This window comes from Lacerta agilis, chromosome 6 (assembly GCF_009819535.1).
Source record: "Lacerta agilis isolate rLacAgi1 chromosome 6, rLacAgi1.pri, whole genome shotgun sequence".
Lineage (NCBI taxonomy): Eukaryota > Metazoa > Chordata > Lepidosauria > Squamata > Lacertidae > Lacerta > Lacerta agilis.
The window spans coordinates 87354205-87369644 of record NC_046317.1 but is presented as its reverse complement, the minus strand read 5'-3'; the positions used below and the strand labels follow the sequence as shown (position 1 = coordinate 87369644).

Genomic DNA, 15440 nt, shown 5'->3' with positions numbered 1-15440 from the left:
GCCAGTGTGAACAATGATGATGAAAGTTGTAGTCCAATAACATCTGGAGGGTACCAACTTCTGGAGGCATCGTCTGGTCCTCCAAATATTTTTAGATTGCAACTCCCATCATCCCTGACCATTGACCTTCTTGGCTGGGCATGATGGTTGCTGGAGTCCAGTAACATCTAGTTTCCCACTCTGATTATAAACTTTAAATTGATCACTGTTGCTTGAGCATGTGCTTAAGACGTGATATCTCCCCAAGGGGGCAAATGTTGAATTGAATTTGTGAAGCAATCTTAGTGGCCAAATCCTATCTATTGCCCCACTGGGAGATTAATTTTAAACAGTTACTTAATCTGCCGTGTTCAGCCAGTTCATTGGTAACCTCAAGACTTGATTGCTGCAATGAACTCTGTGTGGGGCTGCCCTTGGAGGTGGTTCGGAAGCTGCAGTTACTGCAACATGCTGCCGTGAGGTTGCTGCCTTGAGCTAACAGTTGTCAAAATAGTACACCTTTGTTGAAGCAGCTGCACTGGCTGCTTATATGCCACCAGGCAGGGTTCAAGGTCTTCTTGGGGACCCCTGACCATTAGGTCCAGTCGCGGACGACTCTGGGGTTGCGGTGCTCATCTCGCTTTACTGGCCGAGGGAGCCGGCGTACAGCTTCCGGGTCATGTGGCCAGCATGACTAAGCTGCTTCTGGTGAACCAGAGCAACGCACGGAAACGCCGTTTACCTTCCCGCCGGAGTGGTACCTATTTATCTACTTGCACTTTGATGTGCTTTCGAACTGCTAGGTTGGCAGGAGCTGGGACCAAACAATGGGAGCTCACTCCGTTGTGGGGATTCGTTCCAGTAAGAGGTGTTAAATATTCAGCCCACTGGATTTTAGTAGGGTCAACAAATCACAGCAGTTGGTCAAGGTCTTCTTACTTGCTTACAAAGTACCAGTACTAAACAACTCTCCCCTTCAACCTCTTTGCCAAGCTATTGCCTTCTATGGTAGAGAACCTTTTGGAGGCACAAAGAGATCCTAACATTTACCGTCTGGCCCCAAGTAATGGGTCTGTCAGTGTAGGGGGCTCTTTTAACAGGAAATTCATTTAACTCTTTAACCATCTGTAATTTCAGGTGCATGTTTAAGACCTTGGTGTTTACCCACACCTGTTCTGAACGAAATCCCAGAATTAATGGATTGATTAATAATTAAATAAACACACGATTAAACCATTAATCATTAATCAATTATTGCCCGCCGATCATCTTCCGATCTCATACTGCTATTCTAACCATATTATTTTGGGTGTATGTTTTACACTTATTTTTGGTTCTCTGATATTTTTTAACTTGAGCAATATATATATATAAAGAAAGAGGTGGAGAAGAGAGAAGTGGGAAATAACTTGTAATTTAATCAAACAAAGCTCCCACTTAATCCTGGAGAGAAAAGCCAGATTGTTAATTTTGGCTGTGGTTTGGTTAAAGGATTTTGTCATTTTGGAATATACCTGTGTGTGAGAGAGAGAGAGAGAAAGAGAGAGATAGCTGTCAACTTTTCCCTTTTCTTGCGAGGAATCCTATTCGGAATAAGGGAATTTCCCTTAAAAAAAGGAAAAAGTTGACAGCTATGGTGTGTGTTGTGTGTGTGTGTGTGTGTGTGTGATACATATATATATTTGATACATATATTTATATATATATGGCTTGTTTTAAAATAACTATGGCTATATATTTGCAAAAAAAGGAGTAACTTTGATGGGGGGGGGGTAGGGAGGAAGTCGATCAGGCTAGGTGAGGGGGGGGTGAATCTCAAGAGAAAATCCAATACAATAAAAAGAGATGTCACTGAGCTGGCGGGGGGGACAGTGATTTATTGAGAAATTCACAGCAGCTAATTTCAGCGCACCCCCCCCACCTTCCCCAGCAAATCCTTCCCCCCCCTCCCCTCTTCCGGCATTCCAATTCCGAAATGCCAGCCTCAATAATTAACACTGACAAACCATCAATATTTCACACTCTCAGCAGTAGAGCCTTCCAGTGACCTGAGCCAATTTGAGCTGCCTTTTAATTTTCTCTCCCATTTGCGGGTTTCTTTGAAAACACTCCTTTGCTCCGGAGCAGGAAGTCGTTTATAAGCGCAGAGGTGCCTTGCCAGGCGCTAACGCAATTTTCACCGGGGGGGCGGGGGGAGCGGAAACAATAACGCAACTCGCTATTTACACTTTACTCAGTTTGGGAGTAATAGCTCAACAACTGGGACCTGCATTATAATGTTGAAGCACAGAGTTGGCCTGTTGAGGATTCCAGCTGGCCACCCGTTGCCTTGTTGCTGGCACCTGTGTGTCTCAACAGGCAATGGAGTACACTTCCGGGGGTGAAGTCAAACTGCTGTTTTAGCAGCACCAAAGTCACCTCTCTGGAGGTCCGGGGCTGCCCAGATGACACGACCCCCCCCCTTCTCGGCCTCGCTGGTGTGGTCCAAAGGAGAGCAGAGCAGTATGACTGGCACCAGCTTAGCAGCAGGAGTTGCCTGAAGGAGGCATACATGGCGCCATCCGACCATCTTAGGAGCTCCATTCTGGGTTTGCTCCTTAGTCTTTTCTTCTCCCAAATATATCCCAAACGACAGCAGAGGTTGAGGACCGGAGTTTTCCTTCTCATAGATGGGCTCCCTTCCCAGGTTGATGAGCCCCACCAGCCCCCTCACGTGCCTCTGCAGCGCATGCAGAAACCACTTTCTTGAAGAAGAAGAAGAAGAAGAAGAAGAAGAAGAAGAAGAAGAAGAGGAGGAGGAGTTTGGATTTGATATCCCGCTTTTCACTACCCGAAGGAGTCTCAAAGCGGCTAACATTCTCCTATCCCTTCCTCCCCCACAACAAACACTCTGTGAGGTGAGTGGGGCTGAGAGACTTCAGAGAAGTGTGACTAGCCCAAGGTCACCCAGCAGCTGCATGTGGAGGAGCGGAGACGCGAACCCGGTTCCCCAGATAACGAGTCTGCCGCTCTTAACCACTACACCACACTGGCTGTTGACTGTTGGAACCACTATTGGTCTTGCCCGCTAAAATCCACCAGAGCCTGTCTTCTCATGCAGGGGAAGTCCCTAAGTCACTGAGAGTTTGAGACCCATCGGCCACCCTCATTTAGCCAGCCAGTCGAAGCCATTTCCTAGGGTGTGGCGGCTGTTGCATGTCGACAGCTTCCAGGAGCCACAGGTGACCGCTAAGTGCAGGATGGGGCCCAAAGGTGGACAAACTGTTCCTGAAGCACCATGACATGTTACCCCAACAGAGGTGTGTAATACCCCACACACCCCACACAAATAATAGTAAAGGTAAAGGTACCCCTGACCGTTGGGTCCTGTCGCGGACGACTCTGGAGTTGCACACTCATCTTGCTCTATAGGCCGAGAGAGCCGGCAGCTTCTGGGTCATGTGGCCAGCATGACTAAGCTGCTTCTGGCAAACCAGAGCAGCACACGGAAACGCCGTTTACCTTCCCGCCGGAGCAGTACCTATTTATCTACTTGCACTCGACATGCTTTCAAACTGCTAGGTGGACAGGAGCTGGGACCGAACAACGGGAGCTCACCCCGTCACAGGGATTCGAAATGCTGACCTTCTGATCAGCAAGCCCTAGGCTCTGTGGATTTGAACTGCTGACCTTCTGATCAGCAAGCCCTAGGCTCTGTGGTTTAGACCACAGCGCCACCCGCGTATCCCCAACACACAAATAATAAAGCTGTGCCAATGATCAAGAGTACACCTTCCCACACAAACACTTGTGCATGTGCAGAGATAGCTTGTAACCTGTGTTCAACATAATGCGTGAACAACCCTAATTATAATGCCATTCACAAAAGAGCAGTGATTTTTTTATTTTTTATTTTTAAAGCTACAGGCACAGTTTCTGGGAATAGGTTGGTATAACAGGCCAGCTGCTTATTTTTATGGGTGCTTCTCTGCACCCAAATGCTCCAGGCCGGCTACTGAAGAGTGTATGTTTAGGAAGATGGGTGGGTATCACTCCTGGAGAGGACTCAAAGTCTGACCGGCTCAGACTATGGACAGGCAAGTTGGGATGGTGATGATGATGATATTATTATTATTATTATTATTATTATTATTATTATTATTATTATTAATTAACCCATCTGGCTGGTTTTCCCCAGTCACTCTGTGTAGCTTCCAACAAAAGATTAAAAATACATTAAAACATCAGTCATTAAAAACTTCTCTAAACAGGGCTGCCTTCAGATGTCTTCTAAACACCAGATAGTTGTTTATTTCTTTGACATCTGATGGGAGGGCTTTCCACAGGGCGGGCGCCACTACCAAAAAGGTCCTCTGCCTGGTTCCCTGTAGCTTCACTTCTCACAGGGAGGGAACCGCCAGAAGGCCCTCGGTGCTGGACCTCAGTGTCCGGGCAGAATGATGGGGGTGGAGACGCTCCTTCAGCTATACTGGACCGAGGCAGTTTAGGACTTTAAATGTCAGCACCAACACTTTGAATTGTGCCTGGAAACAGACTGGGAGCCAATGTAGGTCTTTCAGGACCGGTGTTATGGGGTCACGGCAGCCACTCCCAGTCACCAGTCTAGCTGCCAGATTCTGGATTAGTTGTAGTTTCTGGGTCACCTTCAAAGGTAGCCACACGTAGAGCGTATTGCAGTCATCCAACCGGGAGATAATCAGAGCATGCACCACTCTGGCAAGACAGTCCATGGGCAGGGAGGGTCTCAGCCTGCGTACCAGATGGAGCTGGGGATGTGCTTATGGTGGGCCAGAGGAACGAGTACTTCAAGAGATGCTCTCAGACTCCAAGGCCTCTCAGACCTTCCAGCAGCTGGGCTGGAACCCCAAATATTGAGCCACTGCATCACTGTGCTAACTGTGGAAAGGAAGCAAATCCTTTCTGGATTGTTTTACTGGTGCCTGACCAAAAGAAGTACGTTGTATTCCTGGATGGTTGTTTCATCCTGGAAGTCCACATTGCCAGCATTACCGTTTTAAGTGTTTATTTATTTTATTGCATTGATATCACAACGTCTTCTCCAAGGAGCCCCATCTCATTTAATCTCCCGCAACAACCCTGCGCAGTAGGTTAGGCTGAGAGGCAGTGACGGCCCCAAGGTCATCCACTGAGCTTCATGGCTGAGTGGGGGATTCAAATCCTGCTCTCTCAGGTCACAGCCGAGCGCTCTAACCACTACACCACACTGACTTTCTTGATAGGAGTTTGCAAGGAACCCAGGGAACAAATGAGCCAGAGCTAAGCATGGTTACATCCAATTAATTTCAGTGGAGGCGAGTGAAGCCTGTCCTTTAGTCTCCCATTGAAATCACCAAGGTGTGCATGTGCTTAAATTTGGCAGGATTCTGCCCTCAGGCTTTGCTGGTGAGCACCTTTGTATTTGGCCTCTTCCACACACGCCCCTCACCCTTTGGTTTACCGTTTTCCATCTCCACACTCCTTCCGTTTTGTTTCAACCATATCATTGTTTTATGCATGAGTTTTGGATTTTCTTTCTTTCAGTTGATTTCATTGGTGGATTTGACCCATTCCCTCTCTACCATGTCAATGAAAAGCCCTCAAACCTTTTCTTCAAGCAGACATACCTGTAAGTATGGGCCGCTCCAGACGTCTTTCCCATTGTGCATTCGAGGTGATTTGTGCTCAGGATGGTAACCGGGGCGGATATATGTGGACTCTCTGCTTGTGCCTGGAAAGGTTTCAGGGTGGGCATACTGCTCCGTTTCAAATTGGTGCATGGTCCATGGGTTCCCTGCTGGAATCCTGCAACAAATATTCCCAGGTCTGTTTTCGTCCTGCTTCTGTTATGCGATAATGCAAGACTGGCCCTCCAAACACCAGTAACGCTGCAACACTGGGGAAACATTGGAGAACAACTTAAAAAGTGGAATGATGTTTGTACACTCCAGTATAAATCCACCACAAATGCCCCATTATGATTGGAGACTGATGTTCCAGTCATAGCAAGGAGGTCAAGGTAAAAAGGTAAAGGATCCCTAGATGGTTAAGTCCAGTCAAAGGCGATTATGGGGTTGTGGCACTCATCTCGCTTTCAGGCCGAGGGAACCGGCGTTTGTCCACAGACAGTTTTCCGGGTCATGTGGCCAGCATGACTAAACCGCTACTGGCGCATGGAGGACCGTGACGAGTGCCAGAGCGCATGGAAACGCCATTTACCTTCCTGCCACAGCAGTACCTATTTATCTGCTTGCACTGGCATGCTTTCGAACTGCTAGGTTGGCAGGAGCTGGGACAGAGCAACAGGAGCTCACCCCATCATGGGGATTTGAACCACTGACCTTCTGATCAGCAAGCCCAAGAGGCTCAGTGGTTTAGACCACAGCACCACCTTTGTCCCTACAGGGAAGCCAACAGTAGGTGGAGCTGGAGCAAATTCTGCTTTTTTGTCCCTCCTCTTCCCTGTTGAGTTCTACAAGGGCAGTGCTAAGACTTAAGGGCTCATCCGGACTGCCTCTTGTTGCAAAAACTCCCAAGGCATGGATAGTCTAAGGCAGTCTCCCTCCAATCCTGGGAGAAGCATATAGCCATCATGACCACAAGAACCCAATGGCGCGTCTAGGCCAGCATCCTGTTCTCACAGTGGCCATCCCCTTTCAAGGATGTCATAGTTGGCGGCCGTCACTACATCTTGTGGCAGAGAATTCCGTAAGCGAACTTTTCTCAGCGTGAAGAAGTGCTTGCTTTCGTCGCTCCGGAATCTCGTTCTGTGACTGGCGCCAACAGTTTGCAAAAATGGCCTGAGGTCAGCTCTTCAACGCCAACACCTTTGGGTTTTTTTTTTGTTTTTGGTCCGGAACTGCATTCTCCCCCCCCTCATTCTGTCACCGTGTTTAGATTGATGAGGCAAGAGATTAAATATTGATTTCCAGCACTGTAGGTTTTGCAAGGAGGGAATATGCAATGCCTCTGAAGGATCCGAGGCAGCGCCTTGATTTACTAATCCAGCGGAAGGAAGCTTGAAGCTGAAGTGGAACAAAATGTACTTGTGGTGGTGGTGGGGTTCTCTTTTGTGTGTTTGTGTGGCTGGGTTGGATGACCCCCCAAAAAGGTGCAGTGTAGATTCAAAAGACAATCCTATGAAGGTCTGCATGGAGTAGGAGTGTCCGGGGTCCATGTCATATCTGTCAACTTTTCCGTTTTTTTGCGGGAAATTCCCTTATTCCAGCGCCGTTTCCCAATGCAAGAAAAAGGAAGGTTGACAGCTATGGTCCATGTGCCAGTGGCAAGCTGGACCAGAGACACACAGGGAGGGAGGCTGGGGAGGAGCATTGTGGCCTGGGGAGATTCCTGAGAGGAAGAACAACAGGCATTTTTCTAGTAGTATTAGTAATAGGTAGCATTTTCTGAAGATACACCTCTTTATCCTAGCCTGAGATATGTGCTTCAGGACCCCACCTTATTCTGATTTTAATTCTGGATTTTAAAATGCTGTAACCTTTCCTGGGACATGAAAACCAGATGGTACATTTTAAAACGACAATACCACCTGCCTAATGAGTGGTACATGCAGCCGAAGAAATATTATACCTCCTGTGTGTGTTGTGAGAGTCCCACAATTGCACAGAAACGTGTTCAGAACTCGGCACCTCAGTAACCCCGACTTGCACTTGTTCCTCGATTGTTTGTTGCTTAAAAAGTTACTAGTCCTCAGGAGTGCAACTGTAATGTAGAGGGGCTGTGCTGGGTGCACTCTCTGAAAATGGTATGGAGGCTGAGCAGGATTTCCAAGGGATGAGGGGAAGGAGTTTCATTGGCCTGCGTAGCTCCTTGACTGCCATCTTTGCCCCTCCCCATACTCAGTGATGGCCACACACATATTGCATATTTCACATTTACATATATATATATTTTAAAAAAATCAAAGGCAGAATTCGGGGTGTTTGAGGGGTGCGGCAGGGAGAGAAAGGCTCTTTCTACAATATACCATGTGCTGTTAATGCCTTACTTTACTCAATTTAGATACTCTTAATGGGAGGAGGGTATTCAAGGAAAGGCATCCTGACAACTGCCTTTGAGTATGTGTCATATTCTGAGCTCTCATCTGATGTCTTTCCTTCCTTCCTTCCTTCGTTCCTTCCCTCTCACTTTCTGCAGGCCTGCGTAAGTGACAAGGATCCAGAGTCTGGACAGACTGAAACCATCCATACAGATTCATCCCCAAATGCCAGATGTCCCAGATGCAAAGAGATGGGAAACACATTCCACTTGAAAGAACACAAAAACAACAACACACATGCAGATATGCACATACACAACAAGATGACCGGACTCCGACAAGTGGGCATTCAGACCCAAATATCGTTTTGCTGGCCAGCCACTCATGCCAATGTCTCTTCAATGTGCTAGCTCATTAGTGGACTTGCAGGTTTTGCTGTGAATGAATGAATGAATGAATGGGGGAGGAAATACTGTTTCCCTTCCCCACCCCACTCCATTGAGAATCAGAAGAAGGTATTTGGAGAATCTCCACTTGACTCTGTAGCACTCATCTTTCCCAGGGACGCCCTTGAGTGTGGTTCCTTTCCAAGGTATCATTGCTTTCACTTCGTTGTGACAAATGGACTGATCCAGTAGAGACTGGTGCTCATTCAGGGTGGAAGACAGGGAGGCCAACAGTAGGTGGCGCTAGAGAGCATAGCTGAGCCAGTGACAGGCAGGGCCAACTAAGTCTGCTTTTGTCCCCACCCTCTTTCTCTACAGTTCTTCCCACTCCCCCAAACTCCAGACCCACTTCAAACTGTTTCACCTTGCCGTTTCCCATAATGGACAAAGTGTTGGTTGAATTTACAAGTTACTTGGTGGTGGTGGGGTTTTTTTTAGATGTCATAGGAAAACTATTTAGAACCCAATTCTATGTTATTCTGTCTCTCTGTACCCTCATCCATTAAGGTCTGCAGAGATGTGGAGAACTATGATGTCTGTCAGCCCAAGCAGGCATAACCAATGACTAGGGATGACAGGAGCTGCAGTTAAGCTATATCTGGAGGACCAAAGGTTCCATTCATATGGTCTATCACTTGGGTGGTTACCTGGCAAGCCCCTTTGCTGGATCCATCCTCCAAAGCTATTTTTAGCTGGCTTTCAGTGGGCCTACCTCATTGTAACTGCAATGCTGTACAAAGCTACCCCGCGGTTTCAAAAAGGATGGGGGGGACACCTGAGTTTCTGCACTTGTAACAAGACATCCCACACTTAGTAGATCTCCACAAACATATAGATCGTCCGTGGATATCATGCGCCATGGCAGGTTTCTCAAGCCTTTCGTGCTAGAAGGATCCCGAGATTGATCTTTGTCCGAATGTTAGCTTCATTCTTGTGGTCTTATAAAGGGATTAGATAAATTCATGGGTGGCTATGTCCATGACAGCAGCTGCCAGTCATGTCGGCATTCCTCCAGGCTCAGAGACAGCTTGCCGGTGAGTTCCAGTTGCTGGGGGTCAACAGAGAAGACTATTTCCTTCACGCCGTGCTTGGGGGCTTCTCAAAGGTCTCTGATCAGCCAGTGTGAGCAACAGGGTGCTCAGCTAGAAGAACTTTTGGACTGACCTAAGCAGAGCTCAACTTATCCCATTGTCCACAGAAAAAGTCACGTGCCACATATATTGCGGCTGAGAGTTTTCTCTTGTTCTTTCCCTTCTGTATAACAGCCCCCTCCCCAAACCGATGGCTCCATCTCTCACCCTTTCCCACTGTCCTTGCACTACTGCTCCTTCTCTACAATTCACACCTACTCCATGCCATGTCTACCTGCTGCCTTCCATCCTCATCCCAGAACACAATCCCATGCTGAAGCTGCTCTTGGGTCTCCTTCAGTCGTCAATGCAACTTTTTAGCTTCCCTCTTTTTTTCCCAATTATTACTTTTTGGATCCCATGGATGCCATCGCGGAGCAGAACACACATGCACATTCTCCTACGTCAGCTCTCTCTCGATTTGCGACCATGCCCACCGACAATGTCCTTTGTGCTAAATGGGGACGGGGAGTCGACTTTATTACACAACTTGACCACTTGCGAAGGTCTGAGCTCTGGACCTGTTGTCTGCAAAACCAAGTGGCCTTTTGGGAATACTGATGCATAGCAAGGCGGCAAGTGTTTCAAGCAAAAGGGCGCCTCTCTGCAGAATTCTTCCATCTGCTGTGATGCCAAGACCCTGCATCTGTCACAGGCAACCCACATGTGCCTTTAAAAATAAAAAAATAAAAAGTTAATCTGCAACAGTCATATCGCAAGGACTTTCCAGATGCTAAAAAGGAGGAAGAGACAGACACTTGTTCTTAACATTCTTCTCTGGGGTTGAGAAGCCAGGCGACCGATGCTCAAATATGACATTGTGTGAATCGGATTGTGGGCCAAGAGCCGAGTCAAGTTTCAGGACTCCCTTCTTCTCAGCCTTGCAAGATAGCTATGTCCTGCCTCTGCCACAGCTGGAGGCAGGGATGCTTCTGAATACCAGTTGCTGGAAACCACAAGAGGGTACAGTTACTCTTGTGCTCATGTCCGGCTCCCTGGTTTCCCACAGGCATTATGGTTGGACACTGTGAGAACTGGATGCTGGACTAGATGGGCCATTGGCCTTATCCAGCAGGCTCTTCTTGTGTTCTTAAGAGCGAAGATCCACACGTGTGTCCACAGCCCACATCCACAGGCAGACAGCTTCTGCCCTCTCCCCTCTCCATTAAGCCATATAACCTATAGGGTTCTGCTAGTGACCATGAGCCATGACTTGCATGCCTGCACCTCTGAAGAGGACTACAATGGTCCAAGGAGAAAGCATGAAGGAAACACACAAGCAAATCGTCATAGTGGCACAGGACGCAAGTGTGCCAAGGATCGGGACCATCATTCAGCCCATTGCGTTGGTTTGGTTGAGCAGACATTTCCATGTGATCTGGCCTGGTGTTCTGTGAAGGACCCCATGGTGGAGTCCTCTAGAAGACAGTAGGAGGTTTTGGTTTGTTTGTTTTTAATTAGCATGATTCTCTCTGTTCTTTGTTACTGTTCTAATAAATTAATGCTTTAAATACACAGACCTTATTTGACTTGTCCATCATTCAAGCGTTTTTTGATCAAACATCCCCTGTTCCCCTCAAGGACGGTGACAATCCTGTTCTCCATAGCACGGTTGAGAGGGAATAATTGCTAGAGAGGGGAGGAGCCAGGGTTCTACTTATGAGTAGGACGCCTCCTGACAATATAGCCATTTGCAATTTTTTCTCTGATTGGAAATAAGGCTAGATGAGGATTCTGGAATCACCTTTCCACACAGCCAAATCATTTCTGCAAACATCCTCAGTTAAGCTCAGTTCAAAATCAGTTTGGTATTTACTAGCTTTCTTGGATAATTCTGGGGTGGGGTGGGGGACCTCACCTTTCCCCCAAGTGCTCTGTTGGCTGATGAGTGATGATGGCACATGTGCATCTCATTACATTGCCCCTTGGAAATTGTAGTTTTCAATGCACCCTTCAAAAAATAACAACATACCCTCCCACCAAGGGTCTCAGGGGGTCCCTTCCCTTCGGAAAACACCTGGGGAGCTCTTCCCTTGGATGAGTTTAAAACTTTTCTCATCCTCAGAGCCCTTCTGAAATCTGTCCATTTAATCAGCCTTGTTTCCCCATTAATCCCTCTATCACAATCCGTGTAGACCAGTGGTGGCCAAACTTGGCCCTCCAGCTGTTTTTAGACTACAACTCCCATCATCCCTAGCTAACAGGACCAGTGGTCAGGGATGATGGGAAGTGTAGTCCCAAAACAGCTGGAGGGCCAAGTTTGGCCACCACTGGTGTAGACAATACTGAGCTCTGTGGACCATTGGCCCAACTCTATATAAGACAACTTCCTATGTTCCTACCTTCAGTTAACCCTTTCCCTCATTGACTCACCGCTGAGGTGGCTAGGCCCAGAGTGGCATCCTTTTCCTGTGCCCTAAGCTGTTACAGAGCAAAGGTTACCCACAGTCTAGGTCTTTACTCCTTTCATTTTCTGCTACTCCTCCATCCTTGATCTTTTCCTACTTTGGACCCTCTCTAAATGTGCCACCCATCAAGCCTTGATCCTTCTGGCTTATTGAGTGTCTCTCCTCCTCATGAGGGGAGGTGGCCTCTTCTAGTCTATCTGCCTCTCTCCAAAGCTGACCATTGAGCTGGTAATCGGGGAGCTGTTCCCACAACCACTCCTGGCAGGGTTCCAAACCTGGTTGAGGAAATAAGAGAATTGCCCCAAATGGAGGACAGACTCGCCAATCAGCAAGCTGTTTCTGATCAGGTGGTCTGGGCATGTTGTTTCACAATAAGCAAGCCAGAGTCAGGAGCCAACATGAAATACGATTGTGGAGTCATCTACAGAACAGCTTCATGAAGCTGAATGCTGGCTGATGCTTGATGAGCAATGTCTCATTTTGTACTCTAAATATGAAATTCCCTAATTTGCAGTTCCTCAAACAATATGCAAACACAGACATGCTTCCAATTTTGCACTTCTCCTAATTTTGCTGTACAGCTCTCCAGCCCAACAATACGCAGAAGAATGTGACCATTAGGGGGAAGCATGCATACAAAAGCACAGACATTACCGAACATAACAGACCAAGTTGGGGAAATTTGCTTTGAGGAAAAATGTATTAACGGAAACTGCATACCGTATTTACTGAAATCTAACGCTCAGCTTTTTTGGTCAAATTACATGGCAAAAATTAAGGTGCACATTACATTCGATGGCACATTAGACCCAAGTAAATACGGCATAAAATTGTGTGTAGCGGGATAAATCTGAATTAAAGTGCTGGGACATGAGGGGTTTTCTTGAAAATAAATCGCAAAATGAAGCAGAACTGTGGAGGACTGAACTTAAACATTGGCAAAAGTAGAAACTGAGAGAAACCAACATAAGCCAGACCCACCCATCCTGAATGTTGAGCCAGGAAATATCTCCCTGGGGAAATGGCACTTGATCTGTAATGCACCCAAGCATTCGAAGCTAGACAAATTTGTATTCTGAACCAGGCAGTAACAAGCCATGAATGAGGCTGCTCAGGTAAAGGCGCCAGTCTTGTTACTTTGGTACCGAAAAGAAATTGTGCCGAATGAATGTTTTTCAGCAGACAGTATCATGAGCACGCACACACACACAAATGAAGCCACAAAATTAAAAATACAAAATTGCTCTATCGTGGTGGCAGAGAAATTGCAAACTGTTCACTGTAAGCACATAGGGATGGAGATGAAATTTGATTCTGATCGCATTTAAATGCAAGCGGATAAAAATTTGCACTTTCCAAAATGAGAATTGAAACACAATTATTCTTCAAAATTTGCAGTTGTCTGAATTTTGCGATGCAATTCTCAAACCGAACAATGATTACAAACATGCATATATTAGATGTGCATAAAAATGATTATATTTATGTAAACAAGATACAAAAACGAATTAGGAGCAATTGCTTGCAAAAATGTGTCTGTTAGTCATATTCCCTAACCAATTCCCCCAATCCTTCTTCATAAGGCTTAGGTTCCAGACCTCTGCTCATCTTAACTGCCCTCCTCTGCACATGTTCCAACTTGTCAACATCTTTCTTAAATTGTGGTGCCCAGAACTGGACACAATATTCCTGGTGTGGTCTGACCAAGGCAGAATTGAGTGTTGCTATTATCTCCCTTGATCTGCAGACTACACTTCTGTTGATGCAGCCTAGAACAGCTGTTGCATCACACTGTTGACTCATGTCAAGCTTGTGGACCCCTACCTCCTATTTCCTCCACCTACAGGCAGCCTCTATACCCTTGCCTTCTTCATTTAGCTTTGGGGGTAGTTTACCAGAATAGAATGCAATTTTGCCCAAGTAGCACATAGTAATCTGCCTTAACACCAAGTCAGAATACTGGTCCATCTATCTCAGTATTATCAACAGTGACCAGGAGCAGCTCTCCCAGACTTTCAGACAGGGCGACACTGCCAGTTCTACCTGAAAATGTCAAGTGTCAAACCTGGGACTTCTGCATGCACCTCAGCAGCTCTACCCTGAACTACATCGTGAAACAATAGTGATATTGATCCTAGGGCAATGATTATATATATACATACATGGCCTTTTCTCTTCTGGACCAAGTTCATCATCTAAAGAGGAGGTTTAATACTAGGCTGATGCTGCCCTCTCCTGGAAAAAAGCAGATTACATGCACTCATGGCTTCCCCCTGCCCATTATAGCAGTCATGCCTGCAGTCCTGTGCCCCACTGTGGAAACATGGGTTGTAGGGAGTGGAGTGGCGCTGTGCATGCAAGCACATGTTATGTACAGCCCTAGCAGGCTCCTTCTCACTGAAGCCTGATCCTGCATTATTTAATTCCATGCTTTAGCTTATCCTAAAGCAGTGATGGGCAACCCTTCACCAATACAGGAGAAGTTAAAAGAATGCAGTGAGAATCAGAGATTATTTATTTATCCCATTTCTATCCCATCTTTTCCTCTAAATCCACCCCACCCCCCATTTAATCCCAACAACAACCCTGTGAGGTAGGTTAGCAGCGACTGGCCCAAAGTAATCCCAGTGTGAGCTTCATGGCCAAGTGGCAGTTCTTGAACCCTGGCCTCCCAGGTCTTAGTCTGACACACCATACTCACTGTGCCTTTCAAAGCAACCCTAACCCAATTCACTTTCCTCAACAACAATATACACAACCATCCTTTGAAATTCACACGTCTCCTAATTTTGCAATGCAGTGCCAAGTATAGTGTATAAAAGAAAGCCACAGAAAGCTTTCTCCCGATTGAAGTGCAGAGTGTTTGAGGACCGGGACATTTGCACGGAAACCAAAATGCTTGTTTACAAAGCTGCTGTATACTACCAACCTTACTGTATGCTTGTGAAACATGGACCACTTATAAACGCCATCTCCAACTCCTCAAAAGATTCCATCAACAGTGTCTCCAAAAAATTTGACACATCACTTGGGAAGGCAGGCGAACGAATACCAGTGTATTGGAAGAAGCAAAGATCACCAGTGTTGAAGCAATGATTCTTCAACATCACCTTCATTGGACTGGTCATGTTGTGCGGATGCCTGATGATCGTCTTCCAAAGCAACTACTCTATTCTGAACTTAAAAATGGAAAGCGTAATACTTGTGGTCAACAAAAGAGGTTTAAAGACTGTCTCAAGGCAAATCTTAAAAAATGTAGTATAAACACTGACAATTGGGAAACACTGGCCTGCGAGCCTTTACCAAGATGTCATGGGCTTTGAAAACACTCAAACTCGGGACACAAGGGAGAAACGTGATAAGAGGAAGGCACACTTGGCAAACCCTCACCGTGATCAACTCCCACCCAGAAACCAATATTCCCACTGTGGAAGGACATGTGGATCCAGAATTGGCCTCCACAGTCACTTACGGACTCACT

General features: G+C 46.6%; 1 protein-coding gene across 1 annotated transcript in view; it reads left to right on the top strand.

Annotated features, from left to right (window-relative positions):
• Positions 1-11068, top strand: part of NKAIN4 (sodium/potassium transporting ATPase interacting 4) — a 96578-nt gene extending 85510 nt beyond the window's left edge. The window contains 2 exon segments of the mRNA XM_033153993.1: positions 5521-5605; positions 8134-11068. Coding sequence (XP_033009884.1) covers positions 5521-5605; positions 8134-8143 — 95 coding nt within the window. The 3' untranslated portion in view covers positions 8144-11068.
• Positions 11069-15440: the final 4372 nt, after the last annotated feature.